Source organism: Hypanus sabinus, chromosome 5 (assembly GCF_030144855.1).
Source record: "Hypanus sabinus isolate sHypSab1 chromosome 5, sHypSab1.hap1, whole genome shotgun sequence".
NCBI lineage: Eukaryota > Metazoa > Chordata > Chondrichthyes > Myliobatiformes > Dasyatidae > Hypanus > Hypanus sabinus.
In genome coordinates, this window is record NC_082710.1 from 12,833,668 (window position 1) to 12,860,907 (window position 27,240).

Below are 27,240 nucleotides of genomic sequence, written 5' to 3' on the forward strand. Positions count from 1 at the left end.
GTGCTAAGTGTGCAATATTATAGCAGTGGAGTATGTTTGCTAACTTGGAACCAAATTTCTAAAGCACATTTTAATGCACATGCTCTCTCTCCTACATCACATGCTTAACACATGCAATCAAGAACAAATTTCCACCACGTACATTCATAGAAAATACTGAAAATTCAGAAGAGATCTGAGCTCACGGCAAACCAAACTAATCATCTTATGTAAATCTCACAAATTTCACCTTTCTTAGTTAATTAAAACTGTAAGTAATAACAGTTTGATTTAATTAACATATTATTAAATAATATAACTAGTCCTAGCTCATATTCTATACAACTAAGTAAAATGACAACAAAAGAATTGCCACAGCCAGCTTATAGGTTATAGGAAATCACTTTGACATAACGACTGAATCAATACTTGTTTGAGGTATGTGCAAATAAGAGACAAAAAAATAACTTATTGCAATAATATTTCATCGGATGAAGACTAAAAGTTCTGTTAAAAAGTTCTGGCATGTTTGAAATCACAGCTTCATTTGTATTGGTTTAAATTTGAAAATATGATGCTCCTAACTTTTATTTCTATGGATTTCACTAATTTTAGAACTCTTGTTTTATTGTGATACTGAAAGCATCATAATAAATTTCTAAATACTGTTTTAAATGTCCTCATGTATAATGACAACCCACTTCCTCAATGAATTTAGTGACTGACACAAATGCATTAGAATACTTTAAGAATATTAAATTGAAGAAAATTCATTATATCAGCATTACTTCTTTTAATTTATAAATTAAATCAGTATATACTCCAAATAAAATACTCAATGGGACAATGGTTTATAATGGGAGTTTGAATTACTAAAGCAAGTTGATATTTCACTTACCTACCCAGAAACAACTAAAATCAATTACACATTCAACTGATTTGAAACAGTTCCTGTATTTTCAGTAAAATGTTCAATGGAACATAATATATTTATCAAAACTTCTGAGCTATCCAAAAAGTATTTATTCAAAATACAAAACTGAAGTAGCTATTAGACATAGAACTAAAGACTCTCAATTTCAGCACAGTCAAACACTGAGCCTTGATTTTCCTCAGTACTGCAAGTAGCAGCTCTTATTTTAAATGTTAAACAAATCCTATAGCTAAGAAAATTTAAACTTTAAATTCCCTAGGCTCTAATAATATATAAAAGTGAGGAACTTCAGTAAAGGAAGTACTTCAAAGATTTATGATGAATTAAAGAGAGAGAATTGAAAGAGACGAAGTAACAATTGTTTGGATCTATTCAAAGATTGAAGATGTGCTTTTAATTGTCACATGTACATTGAAACGTTGAGAGAAATGCACTGTTTGCGGCAAATCAAATCAGCAAGGATTATGCTGGTCAGCTCGCAAGGTCTGCCCTTTTTCAGCGCCAACTTAGCGTACTCACGACTCACTTCAATTTATTCATTTTAATATGTACCTCTTTTTTAACACAATGCTGTTAATTTCATTCAGACCACCTTTTTTGAACAAAAACAAACTTGGAAATTAACTTTTAAGTATATTTTTTGGAGTGTTCTTTCTTTTGGACATCTTTTTGTAACACATCTAAACTTATAATTGCAAATCAGAACACTATTACAGCCCACTAGAGATCTCCACTGAGCTGGTCAAATAAGTCAATATAGGTAGAAATCTGTCTCCAAAACTCTGCTAGATTAAGAATTGAACCTAATCATTATTATAATTCAAATGGATCAAACCCCTGAACATCAACAGCATGAAACAGAATTATAATCAGGAAATAGCAGCCACAATTTTGACTTACATAATCGTGAAAGGCTTTTGCTTCACTAGAATGCTCACACGTTTCTCTTCGTTCAGGTGCTGCACAGTAGAGGTCCCAAAATACACTGCAAAAGATAAAATTTTTCTGAATAATGCACCGAGCTTTTTCAAATTATCCTCTCACTGTTCTACAAAATATTTAACATCAATAACTAATCTAAGAAGTCATTGCACACAAATTTATACATTAGTTTTCTGCAAAAAAATTACTTTCATCTTTCTTTTGAGCAACTGAAATGTACCAAAGGTTGAATATATTCCAAAAAGGTTAGTTTTAACACGTCAAGAGTAGAACAATTTAATTTTACTAGTTTGTTGCCAAACAACACTGAAAAATATCACTGTAAAACAGCAGGGACTGTCAAGCTATGCTATAGGGGTCCCCTTTTTTGACAGTTTATGAAAGAACTGAAAAAAAACTTTATTTTTAAATATCACAGACTTAACTCAAAACAAAACATATAACAAGACTACTTGACATATAACAAGACTACTTGAAGAGTCATGGTGCAAACTCTTAACTTTGCATCATCTAATCATCAGAGGAAAATGTTTTACTGGTCATAATAAACAGTCACAGGCCAGCCTGCTGAAAGAAATACATTAAAATCACTAGCACTCATAGCAACCTGAAGTGTCAACTGTAAGAAAGAAGATTTCATCAGCAGCACACAACATTGGCTAATATGGACAACTGGCCAGAATTTAGAGTAAATACAAGAATAAAATTTCTGTGCAGTTCCTCCAACCTTGTCTACTCTACTCTGTGTTCCCGATGTGGTCTGCTCGACATTGGCAGACCACATGTCTGGTGTCTAACCTGCATAGTACCTGCATACACTGACTCTAATGACCAGCTGTATGCCATTTCAAGCCCTTCCCATTCCCACCTGGACCTTCCCAAGCTGCTGAGTTCCTCCAGCAGATTGTTTTATGCTAACTGTGAGGCTGACTGTGTCCAAGGTTAATTACTTGTTAATTAGACCACAACTTGGAGCAGAGTGAAGATGCATGGATAAACAGAAAAAAAAAATGCCAGTTGTTGCTCAGAAGGACTACTCTTCCATATGCATACAATGTTCCGATATTTGGTTAATAGATACGGACTAAATTCACCAGCAAAAGTTAGGGACCTTCCATTTTTGCATGATGTAAAATAATTTCACCATCTCTAGAAATTTTACTCTTAAGGGATTACAAAACTCACGATCCTCTAGCTTTTTAATTATTGCTGCACATAGGTTTTATATTTTTTTCTCCATTCTATCATTTTCCTCTTAATCAAATCTTTTTTTGACATTCTTCATTTAATTATCCAAGTTGGCACCGTGTTTCTCAATCCCACAGTCCAAGAATTCCTAATCCTACATTTTTAGAACTTCCTGGTTCAGACTGTACTGTTTAATAAAAAATTCTTAAATATGGTATTTGACAAATGGAGAAAGCAAAATCACACACAGACATAGAACAGTACAGCTCAGGAACAGACCCTTCAGCCAAGTGGTTGTGTCAAACGTGACGCTAAATTAAACCTGCCCGTTTGTACTCTTTTTCCCCTTTCCCCACCTACTTATTCTGGCATCTTCCCCCTTCCTTTCCAGTCCTGATGAAGGGTCTCAGCCCAAAATGACTATTTATGCCCCTTCCTGGATGCTGCTTGACCAGCTGAGTTCCTCCAGTGTTTTGTGTGTGTTGCTCAAGAATTCCAGCAGCTGCACAATCTCTTCTGTTTATGTCTAAATTAAACTAATCCCCTTTGTCTGCACATGATGCAGATCCATCCATTCCCTGCATATTCACACAACTAATTAAAAGCTTCTTAAATGCCACTATCATATCTTCTACCTACACCCTTGGCAATGCAATCCAACCACCAACCATTCTGTGTAAAAATTACATTTGTCCCGCACAGCTCCTTTAAACATTTCCCCTCTCACCTTAAAGCTAAGCCCTCTGGTATTTGACATTTCTACCCTGGGTAAGGCTGGTTAGCATCTGTGAGGTGAGGCAATAATAATGAAGCACTCTGCACCAGTACTGCACAGTTATGTCCCTGCCTTAATGACCAACAGAGTTGAACCATGCATGAATGAAAGAAACATGATGAAAGAAAACAGCATCCATGTTAAGGACCCCACCACACAGGCCATGCTCTCTTCTCATTATTACCACTGGGCAAAATCCTCAAGTCCCATGCTACCAGATTCAGGGACAGTTATTACCCTACAGGCATCAGGCTCCTGAACCAATGTGGATAACTTCACTCACCTCGACTCTGAACTGATCCATAAATTACAGACTCACTTTCATGGACTGTACAACTCACGTCCTTGGCATTATTCTTTTTTTTTATTTGCACAATTGGTTGTCAGTTTTTGTTTATATATAGTTTTTCATAAATTCTACTGTATTTCTTTATCTTACTGTAAATGGCTGCAAGAAAATGCAATTCAAGGTAGTATATATTGACATATATGTACTTTGCTAATAAATTTACTTTGACCTTGTAAGCCACAGAAGTCAGTTCCAGATATGTGCCAGAAGCCTTTGTATTTGCCAGGCTCCTCCACGCAGTAATACACCAGATGCAAGGAGGTGGCAGGAAGAAAATGTAACCTTCTTGCAATCTGCTGTATGTATATCTTATTTTTCACTGCAATTAAATAATTTAAGACTCAAAAGCATGCCACAGACAATTGAATTTTTCGATAATATTTGCTTGCCTGCTTGCTCAGTCCCTAGCAGCCCTGTAGAGGGCACCACACTATTTAATCTCCCATTTAGAGCAACATTTTTCAGAAGATCCTGGAGATGAAATGGGCCAGGGCAGTCTAACAAATAATGACTGGCAGCTGTTCCAACACCAATGGTGAATTCTCAACCGGTAATTCTGAAATGACACCAAATTTCTTGGTCTCAGCATATTTAGTGTCCAGTGCTGAAGAGCAAAATTAATTTTAAGCAACACAAAAAAAGCTAGAAGAACTCAGCAGGTCAGGCAGCATCCGTGGTGGGAATTTCAGGTAGAGACCTCTTAACAGGACTGGAAAGAAAGAGGAGATTTAGGCAGTATAAATAGATGGGTGAAACAAGAGCTGGAAAGTGAGATTGATCCAGGTGAGGGAAAGTGAGAGTGGGAATAACGCAAGAAGCTGGGAGGTGTTAGGTGAAAATGACAAAGGGCTGAAGAAGATGGAATCTGATAGGAGAGGACAGTGGCCTGTGGTATAAAGAGAAGGAGATGAGGAGGGGAACCAAATGTGTGGACGATGGGAAGATTGAGAGTGCAGGGGAGGGAAAAAGGGTGATAGGGCTGGTGAGATAAAACATATGGTGTGGGGAGGGGAACAGAGGGGAGTGGTTACCATAATTTAAAGAAACCATTGTTGATACCATCAGGTTTGAGACACCGAGGCGAAATATGAGGTAATGTTCCTCTAACCTGTGTCTAGCCTCAATCTGACTGTAGAGGAGGCCATAGGCAGACATGCTGGTATGGGGAAACTAATTTCAAGAAGCTCCGATTATCAACACTATCCAGCCTATACGGAAAAATTAACAAAACCTGGGTCAAACCAATGCAACCCACTTCCTTCAAGCAGCTGAGAAGATATATGAACAAAGTAACCTAACCCTTTGATGGTAAGTGCCCTCTGCATGCCACATCCACTTATGCTCACTCACTCTCCAACCAGACCTGTTTATAGCTGGAGTCAGCAGTTCCTGTACATTCTCCAAAGCCCTGGAGTTAGTGAAGGACTGGATTCAGCCACTATGCTGCTCAGGAGTATAAAACCAATGCCTTTATAAAAAACATAAGAGATTTTGCAGATGCTGGAACTCCAGAGCAATACACACGAAATGCTGGAGGAATTCAGCAGGTCAGGCAGCACTGACAGAAAGGAATAAAGACCTTTCCGGCTGAGGCCTTTTATCAGGTCTGGACTTTATAATAGAGAAGTTCAGAAGAAACGAAAGACATTTTATTTAGAAAAATTAATTACACAGATACACTGTTCACAAAGACAATTTTGTGTAAAAATTCCAGTGGTGTTCAAAGCAGCATTTAATTTTCAATTGACCTGCTCCCACTTCGAAAAACATAGAAAACCTACAGTACAATACAGGCCCTTTGGCCTACAAAGTTGTGCCAAACATGTCCCTACCTTAGAAATTACTAGGTTACCCATAGCCCTCTATTTTTCTAAGCTCCATGTACCTATCCAAAAGTCTCTTAAAAGACCCTATCGTATCTGCCTCCAGCACCATTGCCAGCAGCCCATTCCACGCACTCAACACTCTCTGTGTAAAAAACCTACCCCTGACATCTCCTCCGTACTTACTCCCAAAGCACCTTAAACTTGTGCCCTCTTATGGCAGCCATTTCAGCCCTGGAAAAAAAGCCTCTGACTAGCAACACAATTAATGCCTCTTATCATCTTACATACCTCTGTCAGGTCACCTCTCATCCTGCACCGCTCCAAGGAAAAAAAGCTGAGTTCACTCAACCTGTCTTCCAATCCTCTTTTTCTCATTATTTGTACTGATTGGCAATCACAGGTGTCAGTGATGCACATCAGGACACTGTATTTACCTGTGCAGTCCTCTTCAGGATCCAGGTAATTAGCAGTAGAGAGGCCATTCAGCCCCTCCAACCTGCCCTACTGCTTAAACAGCTGAGGCAAAACAGGCTTTGGATGCTGGGACCTGCAGCAACACTTAATCCACTGGAAAACACAGCAGGTCAAGCAGCAGCAGTGGATAGAAAGAAATTGTTGATGTTTTGGATCAAAACCCAGCATCAGGATAACAGACAACATCTGATCTGAATGCAACTTAAACTTTGCATTCTCATATGCCTGCAGAAATCTTTCACACTTTTTAAATCAAATATCTACTTCTGCTTTAGATATCCAAAAGACTGTTACTCCCACACTATGAGGAAAACAGTTCGAAAGACTCAAGGTTTTTCCCAGAGAAAATTACGTGACTGTATTATCTTTTTATAACTTTTTTTCCTGATTGGTACCACTGATTTATTGATTAACATCAACAGCTTTAGCAGGTAGTTTTTTTCAGAGCAAATGAAGGGCACCTAGCTGAAGCTAGTTCCTAGGATTTGGCGTTATGAGCAAGAACCCACTTTAAATCTCTTTGAATTCAAAGAGAAGGCCCATCTCTTTGAAGCATTGTCAAGGTGGCATCCAGCTGTGCATACACTGGATACCACAGTATATATGCAGGTGCTTCCAATGTTTGTGAATCATGGATGATCCAAAAGAAAAATTCCAAACTTTGAATACAGGCTGAAAGTACAGTAGCATCAATTCTCCATCAGAGTGCATATAAACCATATAACCATATAACAATTACAGCATGGAAACAGGCCATCTCCACCCTTCTAGTCCGTGCCGAACGCTTACTCTCACCTAGTCCCACTGACCCGCACTCAGCCCATAACCCTCCATTTCTTTCCTGTCCATATACCTATCAATTTTACTCTAAATGACAATACCGAACCTGCCTCTACCACTTCTACTGGAAGTTCGTTCCACACAGCTACCACTCTCTAAGTAAAGAAATTCCCCTTCGTGTTACCCTTAAACTTCTGCCCCTTAACTCTCAACTCATGTCCTCTTGTTTGAATCGCCTCTACTTTCAATGGAACAAGCCTATCCAGGTCAACTCTATCTATCCCCCTCATAATTTTAAATACCTTTATCAAATCCCCCCTCAACCTCCTACACTCCAAAGAATAATGACCTAACTTCTTCAATCTTTTCCTGTAACTTAGGTGCTGAAACCCAGGTAACATTCCAGTAAATCTTCTCTGTACTCTCTCTATTTTGTTGACATCTTTCCTATAAGTCAGTGTCCAGAACTGTACACAATACTCCATATTCGGCCTCACCAATGCCTTGTACAATTTTAACACTACATCCCAACTCCTATATTCAATGCTCTGATTTATAAAGGCCAGCATACCAAAAGCTTTCTTCACCACCCTATCCACATGAGATTCCACCTTCAGGGAACTATGCCCTATTATTCCTAGATCACTCTGTTCTACTGCATTCTCTATGTATGTCCTATTTGGATTATTCCTACCAAAATGTAGCACCTCACACTTATCAACATTAAGCTCCATCTGCCATGGTTCAGCCCACTCTTCTAACTGGCCTAAATCTTTCTGCAAACTTTGAAAACCTACTTCATTATCCACACCACCACCTACCTTAGTATCAACTGCATACTTACTAATCCAATTTACCACCCCATCATCCAGATCATTAATGTATATGACAAACAACACTGGACCCAGTACAGACCCCTGAGGCACACCACTAGTCACTGGCCTCCAACCTGACAAACAGTTATCCACCACTACTCTCTGACATCTCCCATCCAGTCACTGTTGAATCTATTTTACTACTTCAATGTTAATACCTAACGATTGAACCTTCCTAACTAACTTTCCGTGCGGAACCTTGACAAAGGCCTTACTGAAGTCCATATAGACAACATCCACTGCTTTAGCCTCGTCAACTTTCCTTGTAACCAAAAAGTTCAGTAAGATTTGTCAAACATGATCTTCCATGCACAAATCCATGTTGACTGTTCCTAATCAGACTGTCTATCCAGATAATTATATATACCATCTCTAAGAATACTTTCTATTAACACAGTGCTATGTAATAGAATTTCTTGTCTAAGACCTCAAACTCCAACACTACTTCTTTTCAAGTGCTTTCCTGCCTTCCTTTTGGAAGTGGCACTAAGTGTATTACTTACTGGCAATGGTAAGCAAGACTAGATCTGGGGAACATAGCCTCAAAATTCAGAGGAAACGGATTTAGGATGGAGATGACGAGAAACTGCTTTTCCCCAGAGAGTACTTAATTTGTGGTGTTCTCTACTAGGGAAGCTGCAGAGGTTAACTCATTAAATATAACTAAGACAAAGTTAACAAGATTTTTACATAGCAAAGGAATTGAGGGTTATGGGGAAAAGGGAGGTAGGTGGATCTGAGTCCATGGCTAAATCAGCCAGGATCTCATTGAATAGTGGAGCAGGTTCAATGGGCTAAATGGCCGACTCTTGCTTCGATTTCTTGTGTTCTATCTATTAGCCAATAAATCACGAAGCATAATCACTTCTATATTTCCATACAACAAAAAAGATGCCAGGAGATGTTAGTCTGTGCTAGCCCTCAAAGAAATCCCATTTTCCCATTAATTTTCCCTTTAATCAATGCTTCCCACAATTTTCAAATTCTACCACACACTTATACAAAAGGGGTAATTTAGGTTTAATTTACTTTAAATTAAGTCATGTTTTGGATAAAAGAGGAAACTCATGCGGCAAAACAGACAATGTGCAGAGTCCACACGTGGACAGTATTAAAGGACTGAAACCAGGCACACCCACCCCCCCACCATTAGAAGTTTTCATGCTCTATGGTTTTACAACATTGAATCACAGTGGATTTAATTTGGCTTTTTGACACTGATCAACAGAAAAGACTCTCGCATCAAAGTGAAAGCAAATTCATCTAAATTACAATTATTAAACATAAAATAATTGATTGCATAATTACTCAACCCCTTCGATTCAGTACTTAGTAGATGCACTTTTTGCAACAATTGCAGCCTTGAGTCTGTGTGGATAGGTCTCTATTAGTTTGCACATCCAGACACTGCAATTTTTAAACCATTTTTCTTTACCAATACTGCTCAAGCTCTATCAGATAGCATGGGGAACATGAGTGAACAGTCTTTTTCAAGTCCAGCCTTAAGCTCTCGATTGGATTCAGGTCTGGACTCCGATCTGGCCACTCCAGGACATTAACTTTGTTGTTTTTAAGCCATTCCTGTGTAGCTTTGGCTTTACGCTTGGGGTCATTGTCTTGCTGGAAAACAAATTTTCTCCCAAGTCCCAGTTCTCTTGCAGACTGCATCAGGTTTTCCTCCAGGATTTCCCTGTATTTTGCTGCTTTCATTTTACCTTCCATACTTTCACAAGCCTTCCTAAGCCTGCTGCAGCCACTATCACACTTCACTGCAGGGATGGTGCGTTTTTGATGATGTGTGGTGTTTGGCTTAAGCCAAACATAGTATTTAGTTTGATGGCCAAAAAGCTCAATTTTGGTTTCAACAGTCCATAGAACCTTCTTCCAGCTAATTTCAAAGTTTCCCAACATGCCTCCTGGCAAACTCTAATCACAAGATTTCATGAGAGTTTTTTTTCAACAGTGGCTTTCTCTTTGCTACTCTCCCATAAAGCTGCACCTGGTGAAGCACTCGGGCAACAGTTGTTGTATGCGCAGTCTCTCCCATCTCAGCCACAGAAGCTTATAACTCCTCCAGAGCTGTCATAGGTCTCTTGGTGGCCTCCCTCACAAGTCCCTTTTTGCATGGTCACTCAGTATTTGTGGTCGACCTGCTCTAGGCTGATTTACAGACGTGCTATACTCTTTCCATCTCTTGATGGTTGACTTAACTGTACTCCAAGGGATATTCAGTGAATTGGAAATTTTCTTGTATCCATCTCCTGACTTGTGCTTTTCAATAACCTTTCCAAGGAATTTTTTGGAGTATTTTTTTGTCTTCATCATGTAGTTTTTGACAGGATACTGACTCAACTGCAGTTGGACCTTCCAGATACAGCTGTATTTTTACAACAATCAATTGACTACATACAGGTCTCCAGAAACAGATCCCCATTTAACTAATTATGTAACTTCTAAAACCAAATGGCTGCACCAGTGATGATTTGGTGTGTTATATTAAAAGGCATGAATACTTATAAAACATAGAATAGTACAGCACATTACAGGACCTTCGGCCCACAATGTTGTGCCGACCCTCAAACCCTGCCTCCCATATAACCCCCCCACCTTAAATTCCTCCATATACCTGTCTAGTAGTCTCTTAAATTCACTAGTGTGTCTGCCTCCACCACTGACTCAGGCAGTGCATTCCATGTACCAACCACTCTCTGAGTGAAAAACCCTCCTCTAATATCCCCCTTGAACTTTTCTCCACTTAACTTAAAGCCATGTCCTCTTGTACTGAGCAGTGGTGCCCTGGGGAAGAGGTGCTGGCTGTCCACTCTGTCTATTCCTCTTAATATCTTGTACACCTCTATCATGTCTCCTCTCAACCTCCTTCTCTCCAAAGAGTAAAGTCCTAGCTCCCTTAATCTCTGATCATAATCCATACTCTCTAAACCAGGCAGCATCCTGGTAAATCTCCTCTGTACCCTTTCCAATGTTTCCACATCCTTCCTAAACTGAGGCGACCAGAACTGGACACAGTACTCCAAGTGTGGCCTAACTAGAGTTTCATAGAGCTGCATCATTACATTGTGTCTCTTAAACTCTATCCCTCGACTTATGAAAGCTAACACCCCATAAGCTTTCTTAACTACCCTATCTACCTGTGAGGCAAATTTCAGGGATCCGTGAACATGTACCCCCGGATCCCTCTGCTCCTCCACACTACCAAGTATCCTGCCATTTACTTTGTACTCTGCCTTGGAGTTTGTCCTTCCAAAGTGTACCACCTCACACTTCTCTGGGTTGAACTCCATCTGCCACTGCTCAGCCCACTTCTGCATCCTATCAATGTCTCTCTGCAATCTTAGATAATCCTCTACACTATCTACAACACCACCAATCTTTGTGTCATCTGCAAACTTGCCAACCCACCCTTCTACCCCCACATCCAGGTCGTTAATAAATATCACGAAAAGTAGAGGTCCCAAAACAGATCCTTGTGGGATACCACTAGTCACAACCCTCCAATCTGAATGTACTCCCTCCACCACAACCCTCTGCCTTCTACAGGCAAGCCAATTCTGAATCCACCTGGCCAAACTTCCCTGGATCCCATGCCTTCTGACTTTCTGAATAAGCCTACCATGTGGAACCTTGTCAAATGCTTTACTAAATTCCATGTAGATCACATACACTGCACTACCCTCATCTATATGCCTGGTCACCTCCTCAAAATTATGCAAGCAATTATTTTGTTTTGTATTCTAAATTAAGTTAATTATTTTCTAGCTATCTGTTTTCACTTTGACATGAAAGAGTCTTTCTCTGTTGATCAGCGTAAAAAAAACAAATTAAATTCACCGTGATTCAATGTTGTAAAACAATAAAACATGCAAGCTTCCAACAGGGAGGTGAACACTTTTATAGACACTGTATAAGCCTTTTTATGAATGGCCTGGCAAAGGTGTCAAATTGAGCCAGTTGGATCTTTCCAGTTTCTGTATCCGAATAATCTAGCCAGTCCCATTTTCTCAACTCCTAATTCAGATCCACAGGTCCTGCTGTGGCTTCTACGTATGTGTATTTGTCATTTATTGTTTTTAACATTCAGAAAGAACTGAGCAAAAGTTATACGCAGATGTAGAAAAGTCTGTAAAGCAAAGATGCTTTCAAAAATTAAAAAAATGAAAAGTTTATAAACACCAAAATAAAACTTACAAATTGCAGTAAGCAGTAAGAGACAAAATCAAATCAACATTTGGTGTAAAATACCCTTTGCCTTTAAAACTGCATGAATTCTGTTAGGTACGCAGCCATACAGTTTTATAAGAAAATTGGCCGATAGGTTGTTCCAAGCATCTTGGAGAATTTGCCGCAGTTCTTCTGCAGACTTTGGCTCTCTTGCTTGCTTCTGTCGTTCCAGGTAATCCCTGACAGCCTCGATGATGTTAAGACCAGTGCTCTGTGGAAGCCACACCATCTGTTGCAGAACTTTCTTTTCACTGAAGATAGTTCATATGGACATAGCCATGTGTTTGGGGTCATTGTCCTGCTGCAGAATGAAGTTCGGACCAATCAGCTGCCTCTCTGATGGTATGATAATCTGCATGTGCTTCTCAGTAACACACACAAAATGCTGCAGGAACTCAGCAAGCCAGGCAGCATCTATGGGAAAGAGTAAACAGTTGACGTTTCAGGCCAACACCCTCCCTCAGGCCCGAACTGATTACTCTTTCCCATAGATGCTGCCTGGCCTGCTGAGCTCCTCCAACATTTTGTGTGTGTTGCTTTGGATTTCCAACATCAGCAGATTTTCTTGTGTTTGTGTACTTCTCAGCATTGAGGATTCCATTAATTCTAAGCAGATCACCAACTCCATTTGCAGAAATACAGCCCTAAACATGCAGGGAACCTCCACCATCTTTGGCTGCAGACACTCATCCATGTAGCACTCTCCAGCTCCTCCACAGACAAACTGCCTTCTGTTTGTGCGAAAAAATTCACATCAGTTCAGAGCACTTGTTGCCTTTGTTCAGCACCCCAGCTTTTGTGCATAGGCAAGTCTCTTGGCTTTGTTTCCACTTTGGCTTTTTAGCAGCAACTCTTCCATGAAGACCACTTCTGATAAATTTCTTTGGGCTGTAAAGGGGTATACTTGGGTTCCAGCGGCTTCTGTTAGACAGCAGTGCTGAATTTCTTCCGATTTAGAAGGGACATCAGTTTGATGTTAACTCTCGTCTGCTGCACACAGTTTCTGTGTGCAACAAACCATTACAGACCACTACATTTCTGATCCTCAACCCTGCCCGTTTCTCTGTACTTCAGAAGAATTCATACAGCACATCTTGAAACGCCTGTTTGGCGCAAAATTTCTGTGTGGGAGGGTCCTTGCTGATGCAGGATGACCACCAAGTGTCTTGTTGTGACTACCTGCGACACACTCAGCTTTAAGTTTGGTCTTACTTCTACACCTATTTCTGTTTCAGTTTATCAGTTTAGTTCATTTAACTCATTATGTCATTGATCATTAGCACCTGTTTATTATTTCTTTAATCATGCAATGGGCTACACATCTATAAAGTAATAAAGCTTTTATTTGAAAAGTGGTCTGTTGCTTAATATCCGACGAATATCTTAATATCCTGACGAAGGGTGTCGGCCCGAAACGTCGACAGTGCTTCTCCCTACAGATGCTGCCTAGCCTGCTGTGTTCCACCAGCATTTTGTGTGTGTTGTTTGAATTTCCAGCATCTGCAGATTTCCTCGTGTTGCTTAATAAGTTACTTTTTATAAAACATTCTCTAACATTTAATTTTTTTGGAAAAATAAACATTTGGAAATCTAAATTTTGCTCTTTTTCTACTGACACACCAATGCAGAAGACCAAAAAAAACATCTACAAACACAATTTATACAAAAAATCTAGGGTGCCAAGACTTTTGCACAGTACTGCAGTATGTAGATATGAAAAAAAAATAGATTTTAAAATTCACTGCTGTATTAATCATTTTGTACTGATAAGGATAAAGATCAGCTTTGTCACATGCACTTCCAAACATCAAACCATACTGCATCAACAGCCAACACAGCCCGAGGATTTGCTGTCCAGCCCAGAAGTGTTACCATGCTTCCAGAACCAACATAGCATGCCCACAATTTACCAACCCTCACCTGCACATTTTTGGAATGGGGAAGGAAACAGGAGCACCTACAGGAAACCCACATGGTCACACCAAGCACACAAATCTTTAAAGAGAGTAGTGGAAATTGAACCCTGATCTTACAGCTGGCATGACACTACCATGCCACCTAGCTAAATTAGCAGAAAATAATTCCAGATGAATATGTTAAAAATTCATTTACAAAAACCCTGCTTAACGTCAAAATATTTATTAATCTGGGGAAATCTCTGCAATGTCATTGTTGGTTAATGAAAGGAGGTCATGTCCTTTTCCTCTTCAAAAACAAAACTTTACTTGTAATTGCCATGGTCAGGGCAGTCTGATTCCTTTGTCTGGCTGACTGATGGCTAAGAAGATCCCTTATTCGCTTAAGATCGAGTTGCAATAAACTGCGAGTGACTCGTTCCATGTAGGAAACAGTTTCTCAATGTGAATGAGATATTGTTTTATCAGGTATTTAGTTGTGTGAAATAGGCAGGGTAAAATGCTCTGTCATTTCGTTTTATCAGCTTTATATTTTAAATACATGCAAGTACACATTATTAATTATGTTGATAAATAAAAAAACTTTATATTAACATACAAATGTTCAAAAACTTAAAAAGGGAACACATTACAGATTCAGAATAATGTTTATTATCTTCAATATATATTGAGAAATGTCATTTTACAGCAGCATTACAGTGCAACACACAAAACACAAGTTAAAATAAGAAATATAAATAACCAAACAGTGCAAAAAGAGAACAAAAGAATAAAACTGTTCCTCACAGGGTTGCATTATGCAAATTAAAAACTGTTGCCTAGCAGCCCAAAGACTACAAGAGAAACGAGTTGGAAAGAATTTCCTTAGCAACTACCTGGGGTTTCAAAAGGTTTATGGGACCTTAATTTAATTGAAAAGGGCAGCTCACCACTGATAGACATCTGTTGTACACTTTAATATTAAACTTTTTCAAATATGAATACATATTATAGTTTTATTAATCTTATTTTGAAAAGTAATCTGATGTGAATTTAATATTTTGTTGATTCAAAGAAGAAGCTTTGGTGGTACATGCCTAGTTAATTTACTCAACTGATAACTGAAAATAGAATACTTAATCTTATGGGTCAGCCATTTTTTCTAAAGTAGGAATATCGGAAAAAAAGTGGTTCATGCTTTAGAACTGCAGGTGACAAAATTCACTTATAAAAATTGATTTGAAAGGAAAAACAAACTGTACTTAGAGGTCTCCTTTATGGGTTCTTCAATTATATTTCTCTGTACAATAGTGAAACTACAGATTACCCATCTAGATTTCTGTTATTCAATCAGCCGGCTTAGTTTCATTGATTAGTGATTTGTCTTCCACATGCATTCCTTTTATTGCTAATTCCATTCCAAAGCAGAAATACTTTTTATTAACTATTTTTTAAATGAAAATAGTTTGAAACAATTATTTTCCAGATGTCATTCCTACATATCCACTGTTTAAGAAGTGTTGATTTTATTCCAGTGTTTCATTTTGGCCTTATTTGTCTGGTGTTGTTTCCTGTTTCTGTGTACATTGTTGAAGTTACAGATGAACACGTAAAACATGCACAAAGTTCTCAGCAATTTGAAAACTTGGATTATGCGTATGTCAGTTTACTCTCTGTTGTAAACAGGTAGCATTTCTGTGATTGTAACACTTTATTCTGCATTCTGTTATTGTTCTTTGCACTCCCTCAATGCACTGTTGTAATTATACAGACCTGCATGAACGGAATACAAGACAAGTTTTAAACTGTACCCTGTTACATGTGACAATAATAAACCAGTTTACCTATCTAGCTTTAGACTTGTTCTATCTTCAAATTCATAGAGAATTAGGTCTTCAACTCCATCATTTTAGGGGTGTTCTAGGCTGAATGCAGGAGTCCTGAATTTGATGGCAGATTCTTGTTGGCAAATTTGTTATTACACTTCAGCAATAGGGAACAAACATATAGAATATATGCTATATGCAGTATTTACTGTATATTTATTGCCTTTTTTAAATTATTGTGTTGTTTATCCTAGTGTGTTTTGTATACGCTGCATCAGATCCAGAGAACAACTATTTCATTCTCCGTTACACTTGTGCACTGGAAATGACATTAAACAATCTTGAATCTTGCTGATTATGCACCAGTGTAGCACAGTAATTTTAATGGATATTCTACAGATGTGAGAAAGAAAGGCAAGAATAAGGTGATATTTTTTAATTGGCTTTGATAATAAATATTATATTCAAGTGTTTATTTTTGTTTAATTATTTTAACATTGGAAGGGTTCTAAATAGGAGGAAAATTCAATAGCATCAAACGATTTGACAGCTGGCAATGCCAAGGGCACGGATTTGTCTTATCATCACTTTCATGAGAAGAGTTTGTCCTGGCACAATACAAGTAAACCAATTACAGCATTCAATGCTGCGTAGCCATACAAGGCTTTGCTGGTCACGTCAAGGAGGCTTCTGTGCTGCAAGTACTCTTTTACAGATACACGTCAGAGATAATTGCCTCCTGTAGTGGTGAGTACAAGCTACTTTCAGCAAAATCTAAGTCTTAAACTTTAATGGAAGCTTTCTTTCTTTGTACATTTGATATCATATAAACTAAAGTTAATCTTATGAGTTGCTCTGTCTCTCTTGATTGTATATTAGTCCACTTACAGGTAGGAAGAAAGTATACGCACACAAATATGCTGTTAGAGAACCCAGCTGACATCAAGGCAAGTGACACTACTGTATGTGCAATTAGCAATTGGGAACCAAAAACGATCAACACCATATCACAAGACAGGAGACATGAGATCTACTCTGGGGAGAATCTGTGTGGCTAAGCCTGCAAGTGAATGTACTATAGTCAGAAATTTTTAAACAGGAAGACATGTCAGGACAACTTAATTAAACAAAAATGTCAAGGTAACAAAAGACATTGAAATGGATAACAAGGGAGATGTAGTGTGTTTAAATTTTAATAAAGTAGTTGGTAAATCACAGTGAAGCAGTTAAGCCTGCATGCTAAAATATTTTAGCTGGGTTACTGAAAACTAAAGCCTCAAGTTGGTAAACCAGTAAATTGATTAATTACTGCCACATATACCAAGGTACAATGAAAATCTTGTGGACACCAAGCTCTCTTCTACAATTCAAGCCCTCATCCCCTCTAGCAGGATTCTTTAATCAGTAAGTGATTTGTGTCCCAAGCTGCAGCAACCTGTGCTGAGCCACCAAATTCCCACCTTGCCTGGCTTTATCTGCAACCATTTACCTGTCGTCCTGAAACTACTGTAAGCTGGCTCTATAAAATCTTATGACATAGGAGCAGAATTGGGCCATTTGGCCCATCACGTCTGCTCTGCCATTTGATCATGTCTGATTAATTATCTCTCTCAACCCTATTCTCCTGCCTTCTCCTCATAACCCTTCCCTCCCTTACTAATCAAGAACATATTAAACTCTGCTTTCTATATATCCATGACTTGACCTCCACAGCCATCTGCGGCAATGAATTCCACCCTCTGGCAGGAAAGTTGCATCCATCATTAAGGACCCCCACCATCCCGGCCATGCTTTCTTCTTGTTGCTGTCATCAAGAGCCTTAGGTCCCACACCAACAGGTTCAGGAATAGTTATTAACCTCAATCATCAGGCTCCTGAACCAGAGTGAATAACTTCACTCACCCCAACACTGAAATGATTCCACAGCCTATGGACTCACTTTTAAGGACTCTACAACTCATCTTCTCAGTATTTGTTAATTATTATTATTTTCTTTTTTAGTATTTGCACAGTTTGTTGTCTTTTGCACATCAGTTTTTGTCTGTTATGTGCAGTTTTTAATTGATTCTGTTTCTTTGCACTTACTGTGAATGTCTGCAAGAAAATGAATCTCAAGGTCAGAAATATATATGCATACATACTGTATGTGTACATTGATAATAAATCTGGTTCTAGACTCCCCCACAATTGGAAAAATCCTCTCCATATCCACTCTATATTCGCCTTTCAATATTTGATAGGCTTTTTCTAAACTCCAGTGAGTACAGACCCGGGGCCATTAAGTGCTCCTCATACATTAACCCTTTCATTTCTAGAATCATTCTCATGAATCGCCTCCAATGCCAACATATCCTTTCTTAGATAAGGGACCCAAAACAGCTCACAATACTCCAAATGTGGTCTGATCTAATGCCTTATAGAGACCCAGCTATTAAGCACTCACACCATTATGGTCACTTCCTCTGGACTGTTGCCATCAAGATTTGCAAAATACTTCATTGTTCTGAGATGGCCAAGTCACCTTCCATGAGGCCTGTCACTTGGTTAACATATAATAGGCTGCTTTTCATTAGCTGCAGATTGAGAACATCTTTTGACTGAGTGATTCCATGTTCGGTCAGTTATTTCACTGACATCATTGCTTATGCAATGCTATGTGCCTGTCACGCTGCTGCAGGTACATTTTTCAGTGCACCTGTGCACAAATGTACTTCAAAGATTCAAAGAACATTTATTATCAAAGAATGTATAAATTATGCACCTTGAAAGTTGTTTGCTTACAGTCAGCCACAAAGCAAGAAACCCAAAGAACCAATTTTAAAAAAAGATCGAAACCACTGCACAGAGAAAAGAAAGAAAAAAAAAACAATCTTGCAACTAATAGAAGCAAGAGACAGTAACCGGAGTATGTCCGATCTTCGGTCTCAGTAGCACTGCAGCCAAAACAGTTCACTACTGAGAGACAAATAAACATTGCAGGAGAGCAAGTAAAATCAAATTCGCTTCCAGTCCACCTGGACCAGTGTTCAAATTGTCCAAGCACTGGATAGTACCTCGCTCTAAGACCCGGACCCAGGTGTAGTGATACACTTGGGATGCCCAGCATGAGGCCATTCTCGATCTCATCAGATAGGCTCGGCACCTGGAGCAATTCCACCTTGCATCCAGGATAGGTGGACAAGCTTTGACTCCTCTCCAGATTGCTCACTCTAACTCCAAATTCGATAATGATACCAATCCACCTGCAACCCCATCTTAAACACATTGTGCTTCTGCTTTGCAACGCATTTGCACAGTCCATTCTTTGAATCAGCTTCACCTTCACTTGCTTCTTCATTGCTTGTCATGATAATTTACCACAATTTTCTTCAGGAAAGGTATTCTCAGTAATGTTTTTAGTTGAATTTCTTGCCTTTCCAACTACCAGTAAGCTGTCACACACCTTCAGTAGCGCCATCTTAAACTTGTGCGAATGACAATAAACCCAACTTTGATGCAACGTCTGCTTCACATAGACTCTCAGTGAGAAAGGTGGTCTATTCCATACTGGCAGATACCTTAAAGTCAGCGATGAGCATCCATTACACTCCCTCAAGCTACTGCCCTACTGTCTCCCAGAAATGCCTCACATCTTAGAAGACATGCCTCAAGAAGGTGGTATCCATCATGAAAGTATCTCTCCATCCATAACATGCCCTCTTTACATTACTACCATCAGAGAGGAGGTACAGGAGCATGAAGATCTATACTCAAAGTTGTAGGAACAGCTCTTCTTCTCCTCCATCAAATTTCTTATTGCACCACAAAACCTCTTATTTTGTACTTTTTTATCACTTATTTATCACCTTTTTATTTCTTATTGTAGCTTAAAACTAATTTTTTTATGTATTGCACCATACTGCTTCCACAAAACAATATATGTCACGACATAGGTCAGTGATTGTGTAGCACATGGCCAAGTGGCTAAGGCATTAAACTAGCGATCTGAAGGTCGTGAGTTCAAGCCCCAGCCGAGACAGCATGTTGTGTCCTTGAGCAAAGCATTTAACCACACACTGCTTCAGTCCACCCAGCTGAAAATGGGTACCGGCAAAATGCTGGTTGATCTGGTTAACCTCCCGATAGACTGGCATCCTATCTGTGTGGGGTGAGTGGGAGAATCTCGCTTCATGCCACAGAAACCAGTATAAGCACTGGCTTGATGAGCCTATAAGGCTTGGGACAGACCTTAACTTTTTTAATGATGATAATAAACCTAATTCTGACTTCTTTGTTCTCCTTTCAGTCTTGGTTTCAAAGCTGGACTGCCACTGGCACATTGTTACCCCAATCTCAATCACCACACCTGCTCACTTGGAGAGAGCTGTCTCTACTCCGAGTTGCAGCACTTCTTACAACACCAGGTAGCTCAAAGTTCAAAAGTATATTTATTGTCAAAGATTGTCAAAAGTCGCTTCCATTGTGATTGGTTAGTTTAGAAAATATAACTGTTTTCCCAATAGGTTAGTTGCCTGACGAAGGATCTCGACCTGAAACGTTGACCGCTCGTTTCAACAGATGCTGCCCGAGCTGCTGAGTTCATCCAGCTTATTTGTACGTGTTAATTTGACCACAGCATCTGCAGTGTACTTTGTGTTCCCATAGGTTAGTTGCCTGGCGTCCAGTTTCAAATATCGAGGGTATATAAGTGCACAGGACCATTGGGAAGGTATGTTCTGCACATGCTTTTAACTAAGTATATTTGTTGGATGTACGTTTGTTTAATATTCAGCTTTGTAGTGTCTGCAACTTGCGGAACATGAATGTTTGGTCGAATCTTTACTGTTTGTTAATAAAAGATTAATATACTTATTCAGTCAGTGTTTTCTGTCTCACTTGTCTCAATCCACAAACCTGATTCAACTTTACAGGAAAAATTGCAACAATGGTAGCACAGCAGCAATGGCAGGAGTTTCTGGGAGCAATTTGGAACATGCTGGATAGATACATTTCAAACAAGTATTCTAAAGGCAAAATGACGCAACCATGACTGGTAAGAGAAGTCAAAACCAAAATAAAATCAAAAGGGCATATATAATACAGCAAAAATTCGTGGGAAATTAGAGGACTTCTAAAAAACTAATAGAAGGCGCCTAAAGAGCCATAAGGAGGGAAGAGATGAAATATGAAGATCAGCTAGCCAATAACATCAAAGAAGATACCAAAACCTTTTTCAGATATATAAAGGATAAAAGAGAGGCAAGAGTTTATATTGGACTGCTGGAAAATAATGTTGGAGAGGTAGTAATGGGGGACCTTTTCAGAATGGCAGGCAGTGACTACTGGGGTACTGCAAGGCTCAGTGCTGGGACCCCAGTTGTTTACAATATATATTAATGATTAAGATGAGGGAATTAAATGCAGCACCTCCATGTTTGCAGATGACACAAAGCTGGGCGGCAGTGATAGCTGTGAGAAGGATACTAAGAGGATGCAGGGTGACTTGGTGAGTGGGCAAATTCATGGCAGATGCAATTTAATGTGGATAAATGTGAGGTTATCCACTTTGGTTGCAAGAACAGGAAAACAGATTATTATCTGAACAGTGGCCGATTAGGAAAAGGGGAGATGCAACGAGACCTGGGTGTCATTGTACACCAGTCATTGAAGGTGGGCATTCAGGTACAGCAGGCGGTGAAAAAGGCAAATAATATGTTGGCATTCATAGCAAAAGGATTTGAGTACAGGAGCAGGGAGGTTCTACTGCAGTTGTACAAGGCCTTGGTGAGACCACACCTAGAATATTGTGTGCAGTTTTGGTCTCCTAATCTGAGGAACGACATTCTTGCCATTGAGAGAGTACAGAGAAGGTTCACCAGATTGATTCCTGGGATGGCAGGACTTTCATATGAAGAAAGACTGGATCCACTAGGCTTGTACTCACTGGAATTTAGAAGACTGAGGGGGTATCTTATTGAAACGTATAGAATTCTAAAGGGATTGGACAGGCTAGATGCAGGAAGATTGTTTCCGATGTTGGGGAAGTCCAGAATGAGGGGTCACAGTTTAAGGATAAAGGGGAAGCCTTTTAGGACCGAGATGAGGAAAAACTTCTTCACACAGAGAGTGGTGAATCTGTGAAATTCTCTGCCACAGGAAACAGTTGAGGCTGGTTCATTGGCTATATTTAAGAGGAAATTAGATAAGGCCCTTGTGGCTGAAGGGATCAGAGGGTATGGAGAGAAAGCAGGTACAAGGTACTGAGTTGGATGATCAGCCATGATCATACTGAATGGCGGTGCAGGCTCGAAGGGTCGAATGGCCGACTCCTGAGCCTATTTTCTATGTTTCTAACACTTCATCTGTGAGACTGTTAGGGGTCTGGTGCTCCCAGTGTGGCCTCCTGTACATCAGCGAGACCAGACATGAATTGGGAGACCGCTTCACCGAGCATCTATGCTCCATCTGCCAAAACAAGTGGGATCTCACAGTGGCCACCCATTTTAATTTCACTTCCCATTCCCATTATGATATGTCCATCCATGGCCTCCTCCACTGTTGTGATGAAGCTACACTTAGGTTGGAGGAATAACATCTTATATTACATTTGGGTAGCCTTCAACTTGATGGCATGCAAATCGATTTCTCAAACTTATGGTAATGCCCCCCGACCCATTTCCCATCCCCTTTTCCCTGTCTCACTTTATCACCTTGTCCATCCATCACCTCCCTCTGGTGCTCCTTCCCCTTTTTCTTTCTTCCATGGCTTTCTGTCTCTTTCACCAATCAACTTCCCAGCTCTTTGCTTCATTCCTCCCAGCCCAGGTTTCAACTGTCACCTGATGGTTCTCTCCCCCCGTCACCCACCTTTTAAATCTACTACTCAGCTTTTTTCCTCCAGTACTACCAAAGGGTTTTGGTCCGAAATATCAACTGTAGTTTTTTCTCATAGATGCTGCATGGGCTGCAAGCAGCTGATTGGGCAATCGAGGTCAGGTGACCAAGCAGTTTGAAAAGAACAAATAAATAGCGGGTTACCTCAAGTGGAGCGGCCTGTGAGTGAGTGGGCCAGTGAAGGAGTGGAGATTTGAGACTTTGACTCAAGAGGCTTCAACGAGAAGAGGCAGAGGACGAGTTTGCTCACAGTTAGTCTTTACAATGACTCCTGAGATGGTGATGTGCCTCTCCTGTGAGATGTGGCAGTCTTGGGGGAACTCCCCTCTCCCGCAGAGTCACATCTGCCAGAAGTGCTTGTGGCTGGGCGATCTGGAAGACCGTGTGAGGAATCTGGAGCAGCAGCTGGATGACTTTCAACTCATAAGGGAGAATGAGGCGGTCATAGATGAGAGCTACAGGGAGGTAGTCACACCTAGGCTTCCGGAAGCAGGTCACTGGGTGACAGTCCGAGGGGGGAAAGCGAAGGTGAGTAGAGCACCCCTGTAGCCATTCTCTAAATAATAAGTTTACCATCCTGGATGATGTTGGTGAGGACGACCGACCAGGTGTGGGTCATGGTGGCAGGGCCTCTGGCACTGAGTCTGACCCTGTGGTGCAGAAGGATGGGACGGAGAAGAGGAGAGCTGTCGTCACTGGAGACTCAATAGTCAGGGGAGCAGACAGGAGATTTTGTGGACGTGAGAAGGAAACCAGCATGGTTTGTTGCCTCCCTGGTGCCAGGGTCTCTAACCGGGTGCATGACATCTGAGGGAAAGCAACCAGAAGTCGTGATACATGTTAGGACCAGCGACATAGGCAGGCAGAGCTTTGAAGTCCTGAAGTGTGAGTTTCGGGAACTAGGCAGAAGGCTGAAGAACAGGACCTTAAGGGTGGCATTCTCAGGATTGCTGCCAGTACTACGTGATAGTGATGGTAAGAATTGGAGGAGATGGCAGTTGAATGCGTGGCTAAGGAGTTGGTGCAGGGGGCAGGGTCTTAGAATTTTGGACCATTGGGATCTCTTCTGGGGAAAGTGGGACCTGCACAGATTGGATGGGTTGCACCTGAACTCAAGGGGGAGCAATATCCTTGCTGGTAGGTTTGTTAGCATGGTTCGGGAGGGTTAAAACTAATTTGCAAGGGGGATGGGATCCAGAGCGATAGACCAGTGGAAGAAGTGCATGGAGTAAAGCCAGATCTAACATATAGCGAGGCTTTGAGGAAAGAGCAGCAGAATAAAGGGTATAAAGGTAGTAAGGGCTAAAGTGTGTGTACTTCAATGCAAGAAGCATCAGGAACAAAGGTGATGAACTGAGAGCTTGGATACATCAATGGAATTAAGATGTGGTAGCCATTACGGAGACTTGGCTGGCACCAAGGCAGGAATGGATTCTCAATATTCCTGGATTTCAGTGCTTTAAAAGGGATGGGGGGGGAAGGGGAGGAGGGGTGGCATTACTGGTCAGAGATACTATTACAGCTGCAGAAACCGTGGGTAATGTAGCAGGATCCTCTTTTGAGTCAGTATGGGTGGAAGTCAGTTACTCTACTGGGGGTATTCTATAGGCCCCCTGGTAGCAGCAGAGATACTGAGGAGCAGATTGGGAGGCAGATTTTGGAAAGGTGCAAAAATAACAGGGTTGTTATCATGGGTGATTTCAACTTCCCTAATATTGATTAGCACTTGATTAGCTCCAAGGGTTTAGATGGGGCAGAGTTTAAGTGTGTCTAGGATGGATTCCTGTCACAGTGTGTTGACAAACCAACTAGGGCGAATGCCATACTAGATCTAGTATTAGGTCACAGATCTGTCAGTGGGTGAGCATCTGGGGACAGTGATCACCACTCCCTGACCTTTAGCATTATCATGGAAAGGACAGAATCAGAGAGGATAGGAAAATTTTTAATTGGGGAAGGGCAAATTATGAGGCTATAAAGCTAGAACTTGCGGGTGTGAATTGGGATGATGTTTTTGCAGGGAAATGTACTATGGACATGTGGTTGATGTTTAAGGATCTCTTGCAGGATGTTAGGGATAAATTTGTCCTGGTGTAGAAGATAAAGAATGGTAGGGTGAAGGAACCATGGGTGACAAGTGAAGTGGAAAATCTAGTCAGGTGGAAGAAGGCAGCATACATGAGGGTTAGGAAACAAGGATCAGATGGGTCTATTGAGGAAATTAGAGTAGCAAGAAAGGAGCTTAAGAAGGGGCTGAGAAGAGCAAGAAGGGGGCATGAGAAGGCCTTGGCGAGTAGGGTAAAGGAAACCCCCAAGGCATTCTTCAATTATGTGAAGAACAAAAGGATGACAGGAGTGAAGGTAGGACCGATTAGAGATAAAAGAGGGAAGATGTGCCTGGAGGCTGTGGAAGTGAGCGAGGTCCTCAATGACTACTTCTCTTCGGTATTCACCACTGAGAGGGAACTTGATGACGGTGAGGACAATATGAGTGAGGTTGATGTTCTGGAGCATGTTGATATTAAGGGAGAGGAGGTGTCGGAGTTGTTAAAATACACTGGGATGGATAAGTCCCTGGGGCCTGATGGAATATTCCCCAGGTTGCTCCATGAGGCAAGGGAAGAGATTGCTGAACCTCTGGCTAGGATCTTTATGTCCTCGTTGTCTACGGGAATGGTACTGTAGGATTGGAGGGAGGCGAATGTCGTCCCCTTGTTCAAAAAAGGTAGTAGGGATAGTCCAAGTAATTATAGACCAGTGAGCCTTACGTCTGTGGTGGGAAAGCTGTTGGAAAAGATTCTTAGAGATAGGACCTATGGGCATTTAGAGAATCATGGTCTGATCAGGGACAGTCAGCATGGTTTTGTGAAGGGCAGATCATGCCTAATAAGCCTGATAAGAGTTCTTTGAGGAGGTGACCAGGTATATAGATGAGGGTAGTGCAGTGGATGTGATCTACACGGATTTTAGTAAGGCATTTGACAAGGTTCCACATGGTAGGCTTATTCAGAAAGTCAGAAGGCAGAGGGTCATGGTGGAGGGAGTACATTCAGATTGGAGGAGTGGGACTAGTAGTGTCTCACAAGGATCTATTCTGGGACCTCTACTTTTTGTGATTTTTATTAACAACCTGGATATAGGGTTAGAAGGGTGGGTTGGCAAGTTTGCAGATGACACAAAGGTTGGTGGGTGTTGTAAATAATGTAGAGGATTGTCGAAGATTGCAGAGAGACATTGATAGGATGCAGGAGTGGGCTGAGAAGTGGCAGATGAAGTTCAACCTGGAGAAGTGTGAGGTGGTACACTTTGGAAGGACAAACTCCAAGGCAGAGTACAAAGTAAATGGCAGGATACTTGGTAGTGTGGAGGAGCAGAGGGATCTGGGGGTACATGTCCACAGATCCCTGGAAGTTGCCTCACAGGTAGATAGGGTAGTTAAGAAAGCTTATGGGGTGTTAGCTTTCATAAGTCGAGGGACAGAGTTTAAGAGACACGATATAATGATGCAGCTCTATAAAACTCTAGTTAGGCCACATTTGGAGTACTGTGTCCAGTTCTGGTTGCCTCACTATAGGAAGAATGTGGAAGCATTGGAAAGGGTACAGAGGAGATTTACCAGGATGCTGCCTGGTTTAGAGACTATGGATTTTGATCAGAGATTAAAGGAGCTAGGGCAGGGGTCGGCAACCCGCGGCTCTTTCGTCTCTGTGCTGCGGCTCCCCGTGGTTTATTAGTTTTTGAAATGTAATTCGAAATTTGAAGATCATGGTGATCTTGTACAATCTAAAAACGTTGTGGAGACCCCATTTCCTGGCACATCCGAACCGGCTCACAATTAGCCACCGTTCAGGCTAAGGGAGATAGCCTACAGGGGTTTGTGAGTATGTGTCTTTTGGAGCATCCGCGCCCACGGGGATGGGTTGAGGGAGGCTTTAAATCAAGGCTGTTTAGTTCGAATAAAGTTACCTTTGACTGCAGTGTCTTTATTTTAGCGCTGCGTGTAGCACTACACCGCTACAACGTGTTTTTTATCGCTATTAATATACATCACCACTGCCAATGCCTGACACCCGCCAGTGCGCGCTTTCTTTTAATTCTTCGATCCAAGATAGGCTACCTACGGAGTAACCTTCAACTCAACGTCTTTTTTTCGGAGTTCAAAATGTTTTTGTTGCATGCAGAAATGTAATTTCGTTTTCTCTGCAGGAGTTCATCAATTTCATAAATGCAACACATTATAATTTGTTTATACATAGCATAAAGGCAAAAAAAAACATTGTATGCA

The 27,240-nt window shown here is 40.6% G+C and overlaps 1 protein-coding gene across 8 annotated transcripts in view; it reads right to left on the minus strand.

The window, feature by feature from the left end:
* LOC132393927 (single-stranded DNA-binding protein 2) overlaps window positions 1–27,240 on the minus strand; it is a 319,942-nt gene that overhangs the window by 220,122 nt on the left and 72,580 nt on the right. For all 8 annotated transcript variants that reach the window (XM_059969374.1, XM_059969375.1, XM_059969377.1 and 5 more), the window contains one exon: window positions 1,814–1,898. In XM_059969374.1, coding sequence (XP_059825357.1) covers window positions 1,814–1,898 — 85 coding nt within the window. The remainder of the gene's footprint in view (window positions 1–1,813; window positions 1,899–27,240) is intronic.